The sequence below is a fragment of the Ictalurus furcatus genome, chromosome 4 (genome assembly GCF_023375685.1).
Source record: "Ictalurus furcatus strain D&B chromosome 4, Billie_1.0, whole genome shotgun sequence".
NCBI lineage: Eukaryota > Metazoa > Chordata > Actinopteri > Siluriformes > Ictaluridae > Ictalurus > Ictalurus furcatus.
The window spans coordinates 29,318,230-29,341,909 of record NC_071258.1 but is presented as its reverse complement, the minus strand read 5'-3'; the positions used below and the strand labels follow the sequence as shown (position 1 = coordinate 29,341,909).

The 23,680-nt window shown below is 39.7% G+C and overlaps 1 protein-coding gene across 1 annotated transcript in view; it reads right to left on the bottom strand.

Moving 5' to 3' along the window:
* The window catches only part of LOC128606957 (SH3 and multiple ankyrin repeat domains protein 3-like), a 64,905-nt gene that overhangs the window by 7,876 nt on the left and 33,349 nt on the right, over positions 1-23,680 (bottom strand). The window contains exons 2-6 of the mRNA XM_053623533.1: positions 20,705-20,813; positions 14,618-14,769; positions 12,533-12,700; positions 9,405-9,521; positions 1,903-1,980 (exon numbers count right to left, since the gene is read on the bottom strand). Coding sequence (XP_053479508.1) covers positions 1,903-1,980; positions 9,405-9,521; positions 12,533-12,700; positions 14,618-14,769; positions 20,705-20,813 — 624 coding nt within the window. The remainder of the gene's footprint in view (positions 1-1,902; positions 1,981-9,404; positions 9,522-12,532; positions 12,701-14,617; positions 14,770-20,704; positions 20,814-23,680) is intronic.

Sequence of the window (23,680 nt, the reverse complement as noted above, 5' to 3'; positions counted from 1 at the left end):
GATGGATTCTTTGAAGTATCAGGAAATCCTCGGAGAAAACGTCATGAGGAAGCTGAAGTTTGGGCGTCATTAGACCTTCCAATAGAACAATGATCCCAAGTATACCTCAAATTCCACCTAGGCTTGGTTGAAGAAGAAGTCCTGGAAGATTCTACAGGACCATCACAGTCACCTGACTTGAACCCCATAGAAAATCTCTGCTGGGATTTGAAGAAGGCGTTTGCAGCACACAAACCCAAGAATATTACTGAACTGGAGACCATGGCTCATGATGAATGGGCTAAGATTCCTCAGGAACGCTGCCAGAAGCTGGTGTCTGGCTCTGCATCCCGTTTGCAGCAGGTCATAACAGCAAAACGGTGCTCTACTAAATATTAAAGATACTCGCCATGAAGGGATTGAATAATTTTGAAACTGGAGAAATCAGTATAAGTTGCATTTTCAGTTGAATTTGGGGAAACCACTTGAAGCAGCCGTTGTGTTGAAATATTCCAATTGCTTTTGTTTGATTTGTTTATCGCAAACAGCTGAAAGTCTGTACATTTTAACAATAAACCTGATTTGTAATGGGGGTTGAATCATTCTGATTGCAACTGTAGACCATTCATCTCAGGGCATCATGTACACACATTCACACCTAGGGGTAATCTACCACAGCCAATCCACCTACAGGGATGTTTTTGGGAGGTGGAAGGAAACTGCAGAACCAGGAGGCTAAGAAACATAACCTGCTCCCTTGAGATGCTTCTGTGATGCGATATGTCTCCTGATCACATTTTTTAAATAAAGATGTACATTTCTGTGAGCTATTTTCTACTCAATTTCCTGTATTTTCTAGGGCTATTTGTCTGTTAGCATTTCATTTTGTCCTGACATTAACCAAATAATAAACTCCTAGCTTCATACTGGTGCTTGCTGTGCTGTTAGATGGATGCTGAAGGTTGACCAGCACTGCATGATGTGGAAGGGAAATACTTCACTTTAGAGTTTATTATTACATCAGAAAAAATATAGTATGGTAAAATTATGGTCAAATACTTGGTGATGTTTGATGCCCAGATGAAGGCTACATGAATGAAGTACATTTTGTTGCCTGTAGCTTCCCCACTAATTTCTTGCTGTGCTTAATCTCTATCTGACTTACAATCATGTGATGTCTGATCACCTTTTTGGCATTGTTTATTTATTTATTTTTACCTGTAATCCACTCATGGCACTGGACAGTTTACGATCTGTTCAATTCTCATTCTTCTATATCACAGGTTTTACAATATAACTGATAAATAAATGTTTTGTGATTCCCCTTGATGTATGAACAGTTACAGTGTGCAATGGTGGCAGGTCGAGTGTTTCTGAATTTAACCCGTAAAACTACTTATCAGTGCTTATCAATAGATGTCCCAATGACCTAGACCATTTCTTTAGATCGGACCGCAATACAATGTGTATAATCAAACACCCAATGTATATCAACTTTACCTCGCGAGAGCAATATAAATGGTATTTAAGGAAACACACACCACCTTCCATGTTGGCATTAATGGTCCTGATGGACTATTTATTTTATTTAGCAAATGTAAAAGTAACGAAAATCATTGTTTAGATTTACAAAGACATGGCATATATGATACTGATGGGTTCAGCAAGGAAATTTCCTGTGGTGTCAACGATGTCGACTTTTAAGGCTTTGTAAATCTTGACACGCGAATGATCAATTGGCTTATCAACAGCAGCCTACAGTCAGATTATCTAAAAAAAACGCCATTCAAAATAAATAAGTTTATCACACAGGAAAAAATAGACTATTTATGGTCCTGTAGTTAAAGCACTGGAGTGTAAGAGATAGTGTAAGGTTAAATACGGCTGAGAGGAGTGTGTGAACGCTGAGACCTGTGCTCTCACCTGGAAGGCAGTTTGGCTGTTGTAGTTCTTTATCTCTTTATTCGCTCCTCTGAACAGCAAAACACGCGCACAGCTATCCTAGAGAAGAGAGAGAGAGAGAGATAGATAGAGAGAGAGACAGAGAGAGAGACAGAGAAAGAGGGGTGCTATCATGGCACTGCTTTAATGTCACTGTCTGTTTCTGGGCAGCACTGGGTGGAAGTGAGAATTAAAAAAAAAATAAAAAAATGGCCAGGAAAGAGAACACACACATACACACACTCACACGGTCTAGACGTGTTTAAAGTAAGCCTGAGTCTGGTGGGGTTTGTGTCCTACTTTCTGTAAGTGTAGTGGTTAGTGTGGTGGATGAGTACAACTTTCACACCTTCTGAAGTCCTGAAGAGCATGTCTGACTGCAAGTGTGTAAACACGAATCATGCGCTTTCTATCTTTCAGGTTTCTCTCTCTCTCTCTCTCACACACACACACTTTCTCTATCTTTCAGTCTCACAAATCAACCAGCTCTCCCAATGGGCAGAGCTTAATTTGACTTGCTTATGACCTGTAATGTTACTGATTTTCAACAGTGTGAGTGTTGTGTGTAAGCGCGTGTCAGTCTTGTATGAAATACAGTAGATGCGGATTTGCCTAACTCTAGTTGTGCCTTTCTGAAAATCAATATGTAATTTAAAATTTAAATTAACAGAGTAATGACTGAGCAACTCATTCACAGCTAGCCTCTAAAAACTTTTACCATTTACCCACAGTTCTCTCATACTCTCTCTCTCTCTCTCTCTCTCTCTCTCTCTCTCTCTTATTCACTCAGGAACGTCACACATCCCAGCAGTATCGGCACTAATGTTGGCCTGTACTGTTATATTTTTTATAAGATCTCTGCTTATAAACAGAACTCTCAGGCTCTGTCTGTACTCTACTGTATTAAAGCTGGGCCAGACGCAATCACACAGTTTACCCTGTTCTCCGATGCTACACTGTGTCCAATCTGTGTAGTGGTCACCATGTAGAGATATAGGCAGTAGGTGACCTCTACTGGTGAGAGGAGGTATTGCGGGACTCTCGTTCTCTCTGCCCTTGACTCGAAATGAATGTTTAATTACATTAACAGAGCTTCTGAATAATGTATGAAACATTTCAGCAGCTTAATTCTACTAACTACGAACACTAATGAAGCTCGACTCGACTCCCCGTCGTTATTAGTTTCACTTCAGCGGTGTATATACTGGGATAGGTTGTGTGATGAGATGTCTGTGTGTACGCGATCAGAAGTAGTACTTAGGAGCAGTGTATACGTAGTGTGTTGGATTTGTGAACACAGTACGCATGTTTTTGGTTGTGTTAGAACACCAAATGCTGCGTCACTGTATACTGGATCATTTCCTCTTAGACGAATGCAAGAAATATCCTCAGTCAGTCAAATTATGAAGGAAAATGTTAAATAGCTTCATGTTTCTTATTTGCTCTGTCCAGAAATGTTTTAATGGTTAATGCCAAAAATGAAGCAGTAAAGTTTCATTTTGGAACAGGAGTGCAATAATACACTAACTTTTCTTTTCTACATTAACTGGTTGTCACAGCCTGTAAAGGGAAGAACATTTATATTTGATTTAATAATTTGTAAATAACAGTCTTAGCCACAAGAAATAAAATCAGAGCAGACTAAAAAGCAATTTAGCTCTTGTTAAAGAGAGAGAGAGCGAGAGACAGAGAGCAAGAAATTCAACACACACATCACATACCATACATTGTACATCATCTGGGAATCTCTGGCATACTGGAAATACTCGTGTGGTTCATGTACTACAGTACATCCCGCTTTTGAGTGAATTTCACCATGAGCAGTATGTACTGTATAGATATTCATAGATCACAGATGTTGTGTGCTAGCTAGCTGATTAGCATGTGGAATGAAAACAAACATGTCCGAACATCACTTGAAAACGTCCTCGGTAGAAATCCCATCTGGTTACCCTGTGTTTGCTTGCTAGCTAGCTAGCTAACGTGAGTAGCAGTGGAATGAAAACAATTATACAAACGACTTAAACTTATGACAGAAACCCTACTAGCTTAGCGAGCTAGCTAATGTGAGCAGCAGTGGAAGGAAAACAGTTATAAATACGACTTAAACTTGCTCAGAGCAACCCTATTAGTTTAGCGAGCTAGCTCGCAAAAATTGTCAAAATGTGCATATACCGTATAAATGACTTTCACAAATGTCATTTATAAAAATGTCAGTGTCATACGAATGACATGATTATAAATGACGGCGTTCTTCCATATATGGACTTGAAGACACGCCCACCCAGAGCCGCTCTAGCTTCCATATACAGTATGGAGTTGCATATGACAGAACCAGATTTGCATGATCTACAGACTAAACCTGGTCAAGCTCAGAAATAAAACGCTCTAGGACTCGATGGCAAGTAAGCAGCAAATATTATTGTATATGTTTAAATAACAAGTCTACTATTTGCACAGTTGTATTATGTTCATTCAAATAAATCTGTATTAGGGGTTCGGTACTAGAAGATATTAACAGCCAGATATTAATCTGTGTTTGTCCTGTTTTCTTAGTGACACACAGTGAAACAGCACACAGTACCGTTGTTGTTTATGTGAGCTTTTGCTCATGCCTTATTGTTATGAAAGAGAGCTAAGAAGAGAGAGATGAGGGGATTATCTGTCTGTTTCCATTGGTGTTCGTGTTGTTTTCTGTCTCTTATTGATCAGTTTATATATGTGACATTAGTGAGGGTCAGCTCGGGTTTAATCTCATTGCAGGGGACTAAATGAAGAAAAACAATTACCACTCCTATATAGTGAACATACACTGATGAACACTCACAGCTGCTCTCAGAGCTGGTAAGCAGGGATGGAGGAACATATACCAAAATGTTGGAAAGGGCAAAATAACAGAAACACGTCCTAATATATTAATACCATGTTTATAAGGAGTGGGTCATTTACCTCCTTTACCTCCAGAACAGTTTAAATCCTTCTTGGAAAGTCCAGAGTGGTTTGTGGTGGAATGTTGGACCGTTCATTCAAAGAAATCTTGCTTTGTTCTTCAAGCGATGAAGGAGGTGGATATCAAATTCTCAGTCTAGGCTCCAGAACTTCTCTTAAAGGTTCAATGATGTTTAAATCTGGTGATTGAGGAGGGCATGGAAGACACAAATCCAGGTGTTCATCAAACACCATGTGGTGCAGCTGGTCCTGTAAAATTGCCTCATATTTGTTGGCTGCTATATCACTGTCCAAAGCAATCACCGGACCTAAAGATTTCCATGACATGGTGTCCAAAAATATTACAGATCCCCCACTGTGCTTAACAGTTGGTGCCACGCATGGTGATTTGAAGGCATGCTTCATCCAAATATAAATCCATCCAGATATAGGACATACTGTAAGATCAAAGCAGACTATATTACGTTTTTCCATTCTTAACGTTCCGGGTTTTGTGCTCCTTACAAAGTTTCTGAATGGTAGCCCTGACATGAATTTCAGCTTTGTGATGCAGATGATGTGCCGTTTCTGTTGAGATGGGGTCAAAGAGGTGTTCATTCAGTTCAGTGACTATGCTTTTCAGACAATTGCACTACCAATTGCAATTCAGACACCCGCTCGTCTTTCTTGTGCTTCATTACAGTTTAATTACTATTATTGCTGTGGACCGAACAAAACGATACAGAATAGTACGTAAATAAGGAACACTAAATCTTTGTGGACCTTAAAAACTGCCTATTCTCGGATCCTAATGGGACTTTAAATGATTATTTTATTTAAAATCGGACGGCCACGGAGGGAAAACCTGTTAAACGTATAGATAAAACACTCATAGACAGTACAGCTAGTATTAAGTGTAAAACAAATATGTGGTGTGCCTTTAAGTTCATAATTAGAATGATGAAGCTGTTGGCTTTTTCCAATTAGATTAGATGTAAACTATTCCAATAAAATAAATCCATTTCTAATATTCTCAATTCATGAAACATCTAATAGTAAACACTTTTTATTCACTCATACGTATTATTTGGTTAGATTCTGACATTTTAGATTTTCTAAAATGAGTCATTTAAACAAAAATGCTAAAGTGTAGGGTTTTCAATATCTATTAACGGTTGATAGACATAGTGTATGCTACAATAAACTACAAAATACTGCAGGCACAAATGTATTAAAAGTACAGTAAAGTGCAGTATTTTGTATTGTGAAAATAAAGAAGAGGGGCATTACATCAGTAGCACCACCTCAGTTGTAGAGTTTTGTTGGATGGTAGCTAATGCTACCACTGGTTTCTTATTGTACTCTACCATGCTGGTTGACCTGCTATTATATTTTTCCTCTGTGTGCTAATGACATTAAAACCACTGATAGGTGAAGTGAATAACACTGATTATCTCGTTACAGTGGCACCCGTCAAGGCTAGGCAGCAAGTGAAGTGTCTGTTCTCGAAGTTGATGTGTTGGAAGCGTAAGGATCTGAGTGACTTTGACAAGGGCCAAATTGTGATGGCTAGATGACTGGGTCAGGGCATCTCCAAAATGGCAGGTCTTGTGAGGTGTTCCCGGTATGCAGTGGATTGAATATCTACCAAAAGTGGTCCAAGGAAGGACAACTGTAGCACATGTAGCAAATGCTGGCAATGATAGAAAGGTGGAAGAACATCACAGCATGTGCGTCGCTTATCTGTGGGAAAAATGGCACCAGGACGCACTATGGGAAGAAGGCAAGCCGACGGAGTCAGTGTGATGCTCTGGAAAATGTTCTGCTGGGAGACCTTGGGTTCTGGCATTCATGTGGATGTTACTTTGACACGTATCACCTACCTAAACATTGTTGCAGACCAAATACAGTACACACATTCATGACAAGGTATTCCCTAACAGCAGTGGCCTCTTTCAGCAGGATAATGTGCCCTGCAACACTGCAAACATCATTCAGGAATGGTTTGAGAGACGTGACAAAGTGTTGAAGGTATTGACTTGGCCTCCAAATTCCCCAGATCTCAATCCGATCGAGCGTCTATGGGATGTGCTGGACAAACAAGTCCAATCCGTGGACGCCCTACATCGCAACTTACAGTACTTAAAGGATCTGCTGCTGACGTCTTAGTGACAGATACCACAGCACATCTTCAGAGGTCTTGTGGAGTCCATGCCTCGACGAGTCAGAGCTGTTTTAGTGGCACAAGGTGGACCTACACAATATTAGACAGGTGGTTTTAATGTTATGGCTGATCGGTGTAGATCTAAAATCAAACCTGCTTTAAATAAATAAAGGTCACGACCTGTTCACAAACAGAAGGTGTTGCAGAGAATTTCTAGAGCAGCTCTGGTCCGGGTATCAACTTTAAAATCCGACAGAATTGCATGAGCATCTGTTTACATGATGTCACTAAACTAACAAAAACAAGCCGTTTTCTCTTTCCATGACCATCAAATATGAATTACAATATGTTATATTTTAAATACATACTGTCCATTCCTCATGGTATGCATATTATAACCGATACCTCATACAGAAATACATATATTTATGTGGGATGTTGTACAGTAAATGAGTGAGATGCTGGGATGAGTTAGAGTTCAGTCAAGTGCGCTGACCTGATTTTAGACATTCTTGAAATTGCTGTGATTTTCAAACACATGTACCCCTTAATCTACTCAGGTGCAGAGTGATATTTGTTGCATATGGTGACTCAGATGAATAATGTATACACGATGCATGGACCCCATTATGTAACTTTGTTTTGAAAGATGCTAGGAACAATTAGAAACCACACCAACGTACGTCGGTATCAAGAAGTTCATGTACTGAAGCACTTCAATTAAACGATGGTTTAATTTAATGACGGATTCTTTAGTATTATTTTAAAATGGAGTTGTTATGGTTTACATTGCCTATGCGGTGTCTTTTATGCTGTTGCATGTAAATTGATAGACGGGATTACACTAGGCCCGTTGTGTCACACGGACTGTACCATACACTTTAGAACATTTCATTCAGAAGAAAAAAGTCTTGTAGAATAAACTGTTTCCAAAGAAACAAATGGAGCATTGCGTCCATTTACTCCACTGCTTCCTCATACAAATTTATTCTATGTGCAACAAGATAAACATTACACCTATAGAAATCTCCATGAATTGTCCAATCCATGAGTCTGTGTTTCTGGAAGATTCAATCAGAGAGGAGTGTGACGGTGTATGTGACTAGAATATGACTTGGCACTACAGTAGAGGAGTTGCGGTGAGACACGCTGTCTGAATTTACACGCACATCTGCTACAAACGTTCAGATATTCTGCTAGGCATCCGTACAAACAACTTGGAGCCGTATTTACTAAGAGAAGTGCCAATTACAGCCAGATAACGAGCGCTTAAGTATGTGTGTGCCAGTAAACACAGGCCAGATTGCATGACTCTCACATGGCTGGTGAAGTATAAAGCCATTTTTCATTGTGTATTTCGGCCCAATGTTTGTTTATTGAGGTTTTTAAATTGCCCACAACCTGAAATAATAATAAAAAAAAAATAATCAATGTTTCATTTTATTGTCCATCTCCATCATTTAGGAACTGTGTATTATGAAATTATTGTAAAAGTGAGATAAGGTTAGAACTACAGACAAACCTTTTGGTTTGGTGTTACAACTCATTCATATATAGAGTTAGAATAATGTGACTTGGCAGGTTATACGTTCGGGAGAGCTCGTATAAGAATGAGATCGTCAGGTGTGCACAAACTTTTGCCATACGGTATAGTGTTGCTCTAGAAGAAGCCGAGCAGCGAGCATCCTTGTAAGGTACTTGAACCACGTAAATTGGCTCGTCTTCGTTTGGAGCATCAGCGGCTCTACTTCAGAGGCTCTCCAAGATTGTCAATCTGCTGTTCCAAATAATTCCACAAGTTCATCACATTGTTAACAGACCCATTGAGCTGTGTGTTTGACTTCCTTTGGTGGGTGTCCTTTGGCTATACCAAATGCGATAGCACCCTTTTGCCACTTCCATAAGACTGTCCTCTCTATTCTAAGAGTCTGGCCAACAACTTGTGATCCGCTTTCATTCTACATTCATCCAGGTGGACCATACTGACATGGCACATGTGAGCAGCTGTGGCTCAGGTGGTAGAGCGGGTTGTCCATTAATCATAGGGTTGGCGGTACTATTCCTGGCCTACATGACTCCATATACCGAAGTGTCCTTGGGCAAGACACTGAACTCCAAGTTGCTCCTGATGGCAAGTTAGCGCCTTGCATGGCAGCTCTGCTACCATTCGGTGGTGCAGAATGCTGCTAAACATGGTCCTTAATGTCTGCTGAAAACACTAAGGTCAAAGTGTATAATAAGGCATATGGCTATTCATCTGTTATTTCAATCTACAGTTGGAATTCACACAGAAAACGTTCACAATTTTGTGTGGACTGAAAATCTAGCACTATTCATGGAGGTATGAGTACATGCATGTTTATTATGGCACTGTATAGCATGCTTGTTTTACCTGGTTGTAGAGGGCACAGATGTGTAGGGCAGTGTTTCCAGAAGCATTCTGCGCACTCATGTCAGCTCCGTAGAAGAGAAGGTGCTCCAGATGTTGCACGTGGCCATGACGACAGGCCTGAACACACACACACACACACACACACACACACACACACAAACACAAAAGAATGTGTTTGATAGTGTTAAGGTTTACATTTTACCCATTTATGGATAAAAGAGTAACCCTGATTATTTTTAAGAAATTTGGAGACGTGTATCTTTTTTTGCCCTCTCTTTCTTTCTCTTCTTGCCTTTGTGCTCTTGCTCTCTCGCATTGTTATTCCCCATGCACACAGCTGATACAAGAGATAGCACAATTGTTTTGTATTATCAATGTCACAATCTAATTCTCTATTACGCACCTACGGCCTCTCTGCATATGAATGAAGTATGGGGTGTAAAAACACCGGTTCAAAAACTGCACAAGAGGCCCTCACTGCCACAGCAAGAGAGAAAGGATAGCGATAAAGTGAGAGAGGGGTTAGAGGAGAACACAAGGAGGAGGAGGAGGAGAGGGAGTGTCAGTGAGAGATAGACGGCTACAGGATGCGAACATGTAATGTCTCTGAAGGCTGTGATGTGTGTGTGAATGGGTTACACTGGGACAAAACCATGCATACCTGTCAAATTTCAAATCCAGTACAAGATTTTCTTATTTGTTATTAAAGCCCTACACAGACTGGAACCGAGCTCTGTCTCAGACGTTGTTTGCCTCTTTTTCTATTAAAACCTCCAGTTTCTATTCTCTCACGCTTTTGAGGTGCCACAGGTCCACTGTGTAGTGCTGGCGAGTTTACATTTTAGTCCTATTATTTTATTCTTTTTTTTTTTTTTTTTGGTCCATTTACAATTTTAGGACATACTTGTTCTGCTTATTTTTAGTTCTATGTTTTATTCTCTTTTAATCTTATTTTATTAGCACATTCTCTTGTTTTTATGTTTATTGGCTTTTATCTTGTCTTATTGTGCTAGCTCATTTTATTTGGTCTTATCCCTGTATAATAATTTGTTGAGTTATTAATTCTATTGTACAGCACTTTGGTTGCCCTTGTGGTGTTTTAAATGTGCTTTATAAATACAGTTGACTTGACAAAATACCTCCAATTGTCAGCTTGCCTCTCATGGCCCACACGACACACACACACACACACACACACAGTCAGGAATGAACTAGTGTAAGTGTGTGTGTGTGTGTGTGTGTGTGTGTGTGTGTGTGTGTGTGTGTGTGAGTGAGAGAGAGAGAGAGAGAGAGAGAGAGAGAGACAAGGAGACACTCAACCTGTCCCATATTTCTCTTGATCTTATTGATCTTATAGCGTCTATATGACAATACAACCTCCGGCGAGAATTTGTAAACACAGAGCATTAGTGGTAACTGCAGACACACACACACACACACACACACACACATGCTCATTTGTCTTCCTTGTCTAGACTATCCTTGTGTTAACACACCTAAATCTAGCCCTAATCTTAACCCCAGTAACAAAAAAATATATATCTTTGGCTCTTTTTAAGGAAACACAGCACTTTACAGAAGCCCTGAGTCACTGAGGAAAAGGCTGACGCAGATTCAGTCATGCAAGATGGACAGTACTATTGTCTTCATTATGAGAGGGACAAGTCAACGTCAATTGTGGGTTATGACCTCATGAAGTGTACTACGTGACCAAGAACAGGGTTTGGGAGCATTAGAGCTGTAAATGACACAAAGGTTAAATCCAGGCAGAGCTCAAATCACGGTCTTATTTTTCTCACTGTCTTCAGCTAAAGCCTTACTGACTCCTCTGTTTCTCTTTCTCATTCTCTCTCTCTCTCTCTCTCTCTTGCTCTGCCTCTCTCTCTCTCTCTCTGCCTCTCACTCTCTCTCTCTCTCTCTCACTCTGCCTCTCTCTCTCTGTCTCTCTCGCTCTCTCTCTCTGTCTCTCTCTCTCTCTCTCTGCCTCTCTCTCTATCTGTCTCTCGTTCTGCCTCTCACTCTCTGCCTCTCTCTCTATCTTTGTCTCTCTCTCTCGCCCTGCCTCTCTCTCTCTCTCTCTCTCTCTCTCTGCCTCTCACTCCATATTGAAAAGACAAAAAATGTCAATGTCACATTTAAGACTGAAGAAAACAGCTCTTTATATTTTGTATTTCAGGTTTAAAAGAAGGTACTGCAGCTCAAACCTGCTTTATCAGTTTACTGAAAAATCATACAGTACAATCTTTTTCTAAAAACGCATTGTAAATGATGTGCAAACTACAGCAGAGTTGCAACTTTTCATGTCACTTTCACACCAATTAATTAATTAAACAAAGAAACAAACAACAAAACTAAACAAAAAAGCTGAGTGGCACCCATGACTGAAAATGTTAAATAAATTTCTGCAGAGCTATAACTCTGTCCTTTGGGTTATTTTGTGCCTCACTGCTCTGATTCAGCAGCTCACATTCACACACACACAAAAAAATAGATAAATAAATAAATTAATTAAATAAATAAATAATGCGGCCAAAAACACATAGCATGTTTGATTCTCTTCTTGCAGTCTGATTGGTTGAGAGCCACAAGCCTAGTCCTCCTCGTTACTAATTTGTTTGCCAGAAATAGCCTTAAAAATACTTCAAACACCAAGGAACCTATTGAAGAAAACCAATTTCAGACATTTGACCTTGCTGTGACCTTGACCCTGTTCGGACCAATTCCAAAATCTAATCTGTTTTTCTGCTGGTTTTAATGATATATTCAGCATAAATCCTACAAACATTCAATCACTCGTTCTTGAGATGACAAGAATCCCGGGCGGACGGATGGAAAGACGACCTGAAAACATAACGCCCCCATCACTCGGTGGCAGAGACATGAAATGCCATACGGTCATGTCACAATTATATTTCTTGTTTTTCAATGGCTCACGTTTACATGTTTAGCAGATTCAGCCAGAATACTGAATACTGACTACTACTTACAGATTCAGCTAGTTCTACTTACTTAAACAGTAGAACTATTTAGTCTGAGAATACACAACAGGCTGTTGTCCATATCGTTTATAGCTCTCTCACTGCAGTGGAATGTGAGTGTGTACGGTTGTTCGCATGGATGTGTGTTACCTGGTGGATCTCCTGCCAGCCGTTTTCATCCACGCAGCCCACCTGAGCGTGGTCATGCAGGAGCAGCTCACAGCAGTAGGGGTCGCCTCCTACCATGGAGCTGTGGTACAATGGAGTCAAACCCCGACTGTCTTTATAGTCCGGACTTGCACCCAGGTCCAGCAGTGTCTATACACACACACACACACACACACACACACACACATATGGATGATGTAGAGAGGAGCTGATAAACTGTGAATAGCAAGTGGACTACCAGCAGGAGCTACAGGGTATATAATGGATATATACGTGGTCTCGCGCTACAATGCCTGAGTGAACTTTTGGTCTTTTATGATCCGCCACACGTAGTTCGATCAAAAGGTGCAGGCTATTTGTTGGTACCTTGAATTGTGAAGGCTACAGCAGGGGGAAGAGCTTTGTCTTATGGAATAGCCTTTAATTAGAATTAGTGTTCGGGACTCAGACACAGTCTTAGTGTTAAAGTCCAGGCTGAAAACATATTTGTTTAGTCAAGCTTTTTGCGAATAGTTTTTCTTTAGGTAAAGGAGCAGATCTAGAGGGCTCACAGGCATAGCGTGTTGTGGTTTTTTGGACTGTTCATGATTCCCACCAACTTGATAAAAGCCCCAATCCTGGCTGAAGAAAAGCAGCCTCAAAGCACGATGCTACCACCACCATGCTTCACCGTAGGTATGGTGTTCGTTTGGTGATGTGCTTTTTTTTTTTTTTGCACCAAACATACTTTTTGTAATGATGGAATTATTATCCTTTTGGAACTGGTCTCATCCGACCATAACACATTTTGCACATGATTTGGGGTGATTTAGTTTGGCTTGGATGTTTTTTTTTTTGTGAGAAAGGGCTTCTGTCTAGCCAGCTATACCTATACATTACTTTTGAACATGAGACTGAATGTGATTGGTTCATTCTGGACACAGACACATCCCCAATTATAAAAGTATGTGTGCACACTTATGCAACCAGGTTATTGTACGTTTTTTATTTTTCTTATTTTTCCCCCAAAATCTTTCTGCTTTTCACTTAAATTCTACACGGTGAAATTTCACATTGAGGGTGGAAAAAGTTCTGACATGATTGATCTTAGCTTAATTTTTTAATTTTTTTTTACATGACAAAAACCTGACATTTTAACAGGGGTGTGTAGACTTTTTTATATCCAGTGTACCTACAAGGTGCAATAAGATGGTGATGATCGGAGCACCGCTTTTTAGGTCATTGAGGGAAATGTCTATGGCCTGTGTGCCTAAAAATGTCTCTAATATCCTGTTAGTACAATCTTTATTTATGTTTTGTTTACACTTTATCTCCCACTTATGGAGTGTAATAATAATGGCATTGTGTGTTCAATGACCTAAATGATGTGATATACTGTACAGTATATAGGATTAGCCTTGGTAACTATTTCTTTTAGTTATAAAAGAGGCAGAAGTATATTTCTGTCTAGAACAAAACAGCAGAACAACAAATTGGTTCTGTACCTCAGCAGGAGACATTCAAATCCCTCAGGTTTGGAAAGAAATCACAAACAAACCCTCTCTCTCTCTCTCTCTCCCTCTTTCTCTCTCTCTCTTTCTCCCCCTCCTCCTCTCTCTCTCTCTCCCTCCCTCTTTCTCTCTCTCTTTCTCCCCCTCCCCTCTCTCTCTTTCTCTCTCTTTCTCTCTCTCTCTCTCTCCCTCTTTCTCTCTCTCTTTCTCCCCCCCTCTCTCTCTGTCTCTTTCTCCCTCTCTCTCTCCCTCCCCCTCTCTTTCTCTCTCTCTCTTTCTCCCCCTCCCCTCTCTCTCTCTCTCTCTCTCTCTCCCCCTCTTTCTCTCTCTCTCTTTCTCCCCCTCTCTCTCTTTCTCCCTCTCTTTCTCCCGTTCTCTCTCTCTCTCTAACTCTCTCTCTCTCTAATTCTCTCTCTCTCTTTCTCCCCCTCTCTCTCTCTCTCCCTCCCTCTCTCCCTCTCTCTCTCTCTCTCTCTATCCAAACACTGCTTTTGATTTTCCTTTATAAGTACATGAGGGCACTGACTTTGATCCCATATAAGAAGCATCACTTGTGCACACAGTGTATTGTACTTACTATCAGAGCTGTGTGGTTTTTTGTGCGCACAGCTTTGTGGAGAGCAGTGATGCCATCTCTGGTTCTGAAGTCCAGGTGAGCTCCTCCACCTTTCAGCAACTTAATGAGCTCTGCACAGCCTTCTAACTGAGCCGCCATCGTTAATGGACACTCTATGCACACATCAACACACACACGCACACACTTTTGTCATACACGTCGACAAATAGGATAAGATAATAGGATAACAATAAGAAGCATTTATTTATTGAGTTATGGGGAGCATGGTGGTTTAATGGTTAGCACGTTTGCTCGCACCTCCGGGGTTGGGGGTTCGATTTCCGCCTCCGCCCTGTGTGCGCGGAGTTTGTATGTTCTCCCCGTGCTTCAGGGGTTTCCTCCGGGTACTCCGGTTTCCTCCCCAGTCCAAAAGACATGTGTTGTCGGCTGACTGACATCTCTACATTGTCCGTAGTATGTGAATGTGTGTGTGATTATGCCCTGTGATAATTTGGCACCCTGTCCAGGGTGTCCATCGCCTTGTTCCCCGAATCCCCTGGTATAGGCTCGAGGCTCCCTGCGACCCTGTGTAGGATAAGCGGTGCAGAAAATGGATGGATAGAAGTTTATTATGTAAAAACAAATAAGTCTTTACACGGTTTTTACTAATTCGGCTACAGCCACATCACCCACACTCCAATCCTGGACAAACGGACCATACACGATCTAAAACATGACAGCAAGATAGCCTCACTTTGTTTTGTTTCACAGGCGGAGAAGGAGGAGAAGGATGGTCTACCTTCCTATTATAATCCATGGATTGCTGTAGCATTGTGGAATTCAGATTCTCGCTCTCCCCGAGGTAAGGCAAACACAAAGCTTATTATGATGGCTTATTAATTAGTTATTCATCATAAATAGTATAATTCAGTAGCTATGAATTTGTCATTAACTACAGTGATGGTCATAAGCATGTAGTAAAAAAAAAAAAACAGGAATGTAAGTCTGGATGCATCAATGGCTTCTGGGAATGAATAGGGTTGAGTAAGAAATAAAAGTCTTGTAGTGTGCTGTTCCAGGAAAATAATCAATGATGGGGTGTGACTCTTTTTTACCACAGCAATTTGCCATCACGTACAATTTTTTAATGATTACGGAACGACACGTAATACTTTTTATTGTTTATAGTTACATTTAAAGTTGTGGAACGTCTGCAAAGCAACTAATATTTTAACAGCTACTGTATAAAAATAATCTCTCTCTCTCTCTCTCTCTCTAGCTAATAACGCAAAAAAAGAAGGTTGTCATGTTATGAAAAACTTCCACACACACTTTAAAAAGAAATGTTTATGAGGACTGTCTGTCATACATGTCCCTGTGTAAGTTGTCACTATAAAAATGGTAACGTATCAGAATGAGGAACTACTGTCCATGCTGCTGTTATAGCAAATTAATCATCAGTGACTACGTTTACATGGACAGCAGTAATCTAATTATTGACCTTATTCTGAGTAAGACAATATTGTGATTAAGGTGTTTACATGAGTCGCTTTTAGAATATTCCTTTCATGTTCCTGTTTTACATGTTATAGAACATAGATCGATTAACGGCACACGTCATTACGTCCGACGTTCCCTCCAGAATTTCACGTATCGACATACAGTTGGTCTTCGTTATGGTACTGAATACAGTTTTGGGTGTTTTTATTTTAATTTTACGAAAGCTTCAAGTGCAGTTAGTTATTTGTCATGCTGTAGGTGCTAATAGACGACTGCTTGAAGCCGTGGGCTGCGTCCCAAACCGTGTACTTACCTACTATATAGTAGCTGAAATACATGTATCTCGCCTACTTGTATAGTAGGTAAGTACGCGGTTTGGCACGCAGCCGTGCTCTCTTGTTTGCCATCAAACGGTTGAGCGCTGCCGTGTGTGTACATGTCCTGTCGCAAAATGCGGTGAAAACTCCCACACGACGTTAATAGTGTGATTAAGGTGTGTACATGTCTGTAATGCACTTCCATAATGCGACTAAAACAGGAGTACTCCACGCGTCTTAATTCCATTTGTGTTTACTTCGAGTATGACTTTAGCCGGATTAAGGTCATCAATAATCACTGTTTACATGCTAGTTTATTAATCAGAGTATCTTAATCGGGTTAATATCGGATTATTGCTGTCTATGTAAACGTACTGACTGTCTGACCAAACAGAATAAAGATTTCAACAGCACTGTGGTAAAAGCAAGAGGTGGGCTATTAGAATTTTAAACCACACAAAACAATACCGCCCACTCGTACACATTTAACTACTGGTAAGATAACAACACAAATATCACATTAGTAAAGTTTTTATCTGACGGTTTCTCTGGAAATGCTTCCCAATTGACAGTGTCCCCTACAGGCATGTGGCAATATTAAACTTGATCTGATTTCGACAGTGACACTTTTATTACTGTGGAATACTGAATTACATAATAGAAATCTATAATATTACACACAATCAGACAACACAATACAGGGCAGAGGAATCACAACTGCTGGCTGGATGTTGCTGGTTATACAATATTCCTGTCTTTAGGGAGTCTTACAGCAGATCTGAACTGCAGCAGTGTCAACAGTCCTTGTCTCTGGGACACACTCGCACACAGACATACGCATTCAAAACAACTGAATGAACGATCTTGAATAAAGATGAGTTAATCTGCATAAAAAGTCATCTGGCCTTCCCATAATGCACTGTCAGAGGTCAGTCCGTGATCATTCATGCAGAACCATATCTCTTTCCTCTTATTATTATTTTTTTCTGTCTACATTTCTCACTCTCTCTCTCTTTCGCTCTCTCTCTCTCTCACGCTCTCTCTCTCTCTCTCTCTCTCTCGCGCTCTCCTTCTCTCTCACATTCTCTTTCTCTCTCGTGCGTTCTCCTTCTCTCTCTCACTCTCTCTCGCTCTCTCTCTCTTGCTCTCCTCTCTCTAGCGCTCTCTAACTCTCACGCTCTCCTTCTCTCTCTTGCTCTCTCTCTCTTGCTCTCTCTCTCTCTCTCTCTCTTGCACTCTCTCTCTCTCTCTCACACGCTCTCCTTATCTCTCTCTCGTGTGCTCTCTCTCTCTCTCTCACTTCCTCTCATCTTACCCATTTGAGAAATTAATCTTACCACATACTAGTCATAAAAAAAAACCCCACAACAGCATAAAATGAAATATGTGCACTTAATCCAAAATACACAAAATGGAAATGATCATCAGAACTGCATTAGATAGCTCACGCTGATATGCTAAATTCATGAGACTGACGCATGATTACTTTTTAATTCAGCTTCTATTCTCAGTCTCCGCTGAAAGTCTAGTGCTAAAAAATATGAGTGTCTCAGTCCTAATTCAGCTACAGCTGATCCAGCTGCCTAAATCTCACTTACATGCCGGCAAATTAACACAAGCGTGTACACATGCATAAACACACATAAAGCCACCTCTGACTGTTACAAAGGACTCCTGAGTAGAACTGTATTATTCTTCATTGAATATAAAGCAAAAAGAAAAGAAAAAAAGAAGCTAGCACTCAGCACCAACACAGGTTAATATTACAGTGGGGAATAATCATATAACCAATAATAATCTTTACGTGTATATAGCACTTTTTTTTTTCAGAACTAAAATAGCTTTAAACGGAAAAGATTAAAAGCTCAAACAGTTGTATTTATGATAAACCACATCCTAAATGAATTAACTGGAAAACTCATATAAAGTCAAACTAAGTTCCAAGACCAAGAATATTATAGAGTTTAGGGCTGAGCTATGATTGGTGCTGGGGATTAAGAGTAGACCTGCTTGAGCTGAGCAAAGTGGGATGGGCTTTACTGCTTCAGGAGATCAGCAAGATATTATAACCATTAAGAGTGTTAAATATCATAAGCAGGACTTTGTTGTCAACATGAATCAGAGTAGCTTCAATAAGACTGGATTAATGTGCTGTGACTTACACCATCCAGCAATCTTGAGGATATAAAAGCATGCACTCAGTTTCTCAGTGTCATGTAGGGCTAGCATATTATATACTGTTCGTCAGATGATACACAGTTTTCGACACGTTACCTGCATGAATGTTACTGCATTTTGTGAAATGAGATATTTTCACTTCCTTCCTTGTTTCCGGAAAAATCACATTGCAGTCATTTTATACGCTTCAGTGTTATTGGGCAGTGTTTTCATGAATCCTAGCCTGCAATGTTGCTTTTCCATTGGTGTTATGCATACTCCACATATTATAACTTCAGTACTGCTGTATTACTATTTCAATAGTAGTGGTTAATTAGCTGCTCATATAATGATAATAGGTTTTAACAGATTTGATTTAGAAACCACTTTTAAGGTATCCAAGCATGGTGTACTTAAGGTAAACACTGCATACTGTAAGAAAATATAAACAGGGCTGTCAGAATACCAACATTTTGACTTTGATACCAAAACCAGCAGTTAATCATAAGTATATCTGAAAATATACTGGACAGCCTGAAGATACACTTAATGATAATGATAATGATAATGAGTAATGAGTCTTTATTGGTTACGTATACATTACAGCACAGTGAAATTCTTTTCTTCGCATACCCCAGCATATCAGGAAGTTGGGGTCAGAGTGCAGGGTCAGCCATGATACAGCACCCCTGGAGCAGAGAGGATTAAGAGCCTTACTCAAGGGTCCAACAGTGGCAGCTGGGCAGTACTGGTACTAGTAAGAACCATGACTTTGGACTATATCAGCCCTGAACAGTTTTGCACAAGTCAACAGTGGAGAGGTTCAACAAAATAGACTTCATTAAAGTTAAAACTATAATGAATTTCCTGGTTATACGACTGCACTTTTTGTCCACGTAATACACAGTTATAGACGGGAATTATTTATAATCGTGCTATCCGGTGTCACATAGATGAGGATGGGTTCCATTTTGAGTCTGGTTTCTCTCAAGATTTCTTCCTCGTATCACCTCAGGGAGTTTTTCCTTGCCACCGTCGCCTCTGGCTTGCTCAATAGGGATAAAATTATAAATCTAACATTGATCCTGAATTGATAGATGTCTGTAAATCTGTTTTGCGACATTGTGCTCTGTTCAGCGCGCTATACAAATAGAATTGAATTGAATTGAAATGAACTCTGAATAAAATGTTTTGCGTGTTTTGTAATGGTGAAATTTACATGTTGGCTTTTTTATTACATGTTGCTGATTTTATTTCAACCCTCCTAAACACAAGCCCTTCCAACAAAATCACAAAGTGGCATACTACACAGCATTTGCAATAAATCCTGCTGTCATAAAGCAACCATTCCCTTTCTTCTGCTCAGCGCGTTCATGTCCGAGCACATGTACACCATATGGAGGCATCTGTGTAGCAGATTGTGGGTACAGGCGGAGTTACAGGTAAATCTATCCTCTAAAGTTGCATCACAGTTACATATATAAGTGTTTTCACTGCTTGCTTAATTTTAATCTTATATTCTCCTTGTAAACTTTCTCTGGCTTTGTAAAGTGACCTGAGATTTGAAACAACATAAACTGAGCATATTATAAGTATTATCATTAAGGTAATAAACATCCATACATCCATTTTCTAAACTGCTTATCTTTACAGGGTCTTGGGGAACCTGGAGCCTATCCCAGGGGGCATGGGGCACAAGGCAGGGGACACCCTGGACAGGGTGCCAATCCATCGCAGGGCACAATCACACACACATTCAAACACCCATTCATACACTATGGACACTTTTTGGACATGCCGTTCTGCAGGTAGTAAACAAATACAATCTAATCTCACTCTTTGGGCTATTTTCTCAACAAGTTGAGTGCATGAAACATTTCTCATGAAACTTCACTGGAGCCACTGTGTGCAAATATCGCCACACACAATTTGATTCCTCTTTAGGAAAAATACACCATCAGGGCGGGAAAAAAAATCAAATATGAAATTAATTCCTAAGTAAAGTACTGTATGTTTCCTTTGTGCAAATACGAACACAGACACTGTTCTGTAAAAAGCTGTAAGAACTGGTCCAGAACTAAACCGTACAGCTGAGAGACCTCTCATCCCATAAAGCGAGGATTACACGACTCACCCCCAGTCTCAGGGTCATGGAAATTTGGGTCGAGGCCTTTCTCCAGAAACTTTGAAACCTTCTCAGTATTCCTCTGCTGAACATACTCCATAAACTTCTTCAAGTTAGCCTGTTAGGAAGAGGGAGAGAAGGAAGATGAAGGGGATAAGTGACTGCAATCTACATGTGTAAGTTAAATAATGCAGTATGGGATAAAATCAAAAGGCATGTAGCAGAGCTATGCATCTTCCCTGGAACAAGGATAAATGAATTCACACATGCCCGCACATACGCACACGTACAATACATATAATATTCAGGAAAGAAACAAAACTAGTCTCACTTTAACAAGTTAAACTCTGTACCCATAGTCCACTACGGGGGCGATTGCACAAATATGAAAACGGACAATTCCACACAAATGTGAACCTTACTATGGAAAAACACCATTTTTAAAAAAAAAATCTACACCTTTCGTGTTTATTCAAGTCTCTCTCGTGTTATACGTATGGTGCTTTCTGCAATGGACTTCACAGAGATTTTTTAGGAAATGTGGAGTCTCCCATAAAAGTTTATCTGATTAACGTCTCATCCATAATGCTGAAGATAAGTCTGCATCGTCTTTAAGAGGTTAAATGACAATGACGTGCAAATTGATCTTAAGCTTGTCTCTGCTGTGAGGCATTTTGTTAGCCAGTGTGAGTGCAAATGTCACATCCATAATGCTGGAACTGCCCGAACGCATAACATTTCATATGAACGATTCAAGCACTCATTTAGGGGATTGTTTATAATCCTAAACGAATTCGAATCAAACACGAGTGTTCATCTAGGGTAGAAGGAACGCATGCATCAAGGCGCTTCTCTGTCTTGGCAGCTGGGTGCTGGAATGAACTTCCACTAGATGTCCAAACAGCTGAGTTCAAACGACGTCTAAAGACCTACTTCTTCCTGAAGTTCTTACTGTAAATTAGCACTGTATAGTATATAAGCTTACTTTATTACCTCCGTAACAGAGTTTTTAGACTGATGGTATTCTTAGTCTGTGACCTAGTGAACCAGTATCAGGATGTATTTATTGATAGAAACTCAAAGCACTTCTGTAAGTCTCTCTGGATAAGGTTGTCTGCCAAATGCCATAAATGTACATCTATAACCTGGTCTTATTTCTTTCTTTCTTTTTTTTTTGTTTTCAAATAAAGCCACACTTTAACTGTGAACTAGGGTCTGTCTGATACTAACATCAGTACTGATTTTACGCTCATGATAACGTGGTGAAACAGAGCAGCTTTATATACACATAAACGCAAGATACTTACATAGACAATCAGTAGACATTACAATATTTAAAACTAAAACAAACTGTACAATTAATTCTCACAATGCTAAACTCTCAAACAAGAGCAAATTTAAAGTGCACTCACAACCTGGAGTGCTCCAGTGCATTTCATACAGTTGTTGTTAAAGGGAAGAGAAAAAAAAAATGAAAGAAAAAGAAAAACCCCTCATGAATCTGATTTACAGAGATATTTCAGTGTATCTCTCCAATTTTCATTGATGCTAATAACCTAATAATAGGTTAATAATGTGTTAATAACGCTACAAAGCAAAACATAATAATAAATCATCTTAGCAAGCGAAAATTTATGCGAATTTATCTAGTATTTCTTATTAAAAGATTACAAATACCCAAATATGAGATCATTAAACCTATTTCTGGACATTGTTACTCATTTCAGGCTCGTAGATTTCGTATTCTATTGGCAGATCATTTTGCTTCTTTCTAGAAACAAATGCTTAAAATGAGCAGAAAATGATCTGCCAATAGAACAAGACTATTTCAAGTTTGAAATGAGTACAAATGGTTTGAAATAGGTTTAATAATTTTATATTTGGTTTATTATAATCTTATAATAAGTAATACATAAATCCATAAATACTAGATACATTTTATATTTTATATTATATTGTATTTTATTATATCAAGGTATTTCCACTGGCTAAGATGTCATTTTTTTGCAGTGTAAGGTCTGATCTTTAGCTGCTCCTTGTGATAATTCAATATACATGACAGGATTTGACACATGATCAGCCCTAAGCTCACTACCTTCAGGAGGGAAAAATAAATAAATAAATAAATAGAAACGCTGTTGGGCTTCAAGTAATCCACTTAGACGTAGCTGTTTGTAAAGTTACCATTTCATCGTTTGCCATGAGCTGTTATGTCCACAATACTATACTAAAGTATAAATGATCCTGAAAAAGACGAACTTGCTTCACAAACCCAAGGACAGACCAAATGAAATGCTCAGCTCAGACAGAGAGCAGCAGAAGCAGCGAGTGAGCATGTGTGTGTGTGTGTGTGTGTCACTGCATTGCACACTCTGATATAATACTGAAGACACACAATGTAGCTACACATGTGCAGACAGATAGACATGAAATCACGTGCATTAAAAGCAATATGATATTCTATATGCTGTATGATATCAGATATCAGATCATGTAATATGCTATTAATTTTCTTTCTAGAATGAACAGCTGAAAATGGTTTTACTCATATCAGTCGATGACAAAATACCTGCACCGTTCCACAATTTCCCATCTTACTGACTGTTATATAACTTCCCAAGTCCTGCAACACACACACACGCTCTGCCAAAATGATAATAATAATAATAATAGTAATAATAATTTTAAAAAGCTGTGTGTTTCTCACCATGTGCTGAGGTAACCGTTTTCCAATCACTGCATTCCCTTTGATAGTATCCTGCACATCACAATCCTCGAACCCTTATCCAGCTCTACCACTGTCATCCGAGTGACTCACACAAGCCCTCACACACTTGCAATGCCACTTTCTCCATCCGCACTGTGAGGGACAGAAACTCTGTGGAGCTCCCTTTCTCTCTCTGAGCCACTCAAGCTGTTGTTATGGAGATGTGATACAAAAGAAATGATAGTCTAGCCGTCACATCGTGTGAGTGGAGTCCCGTC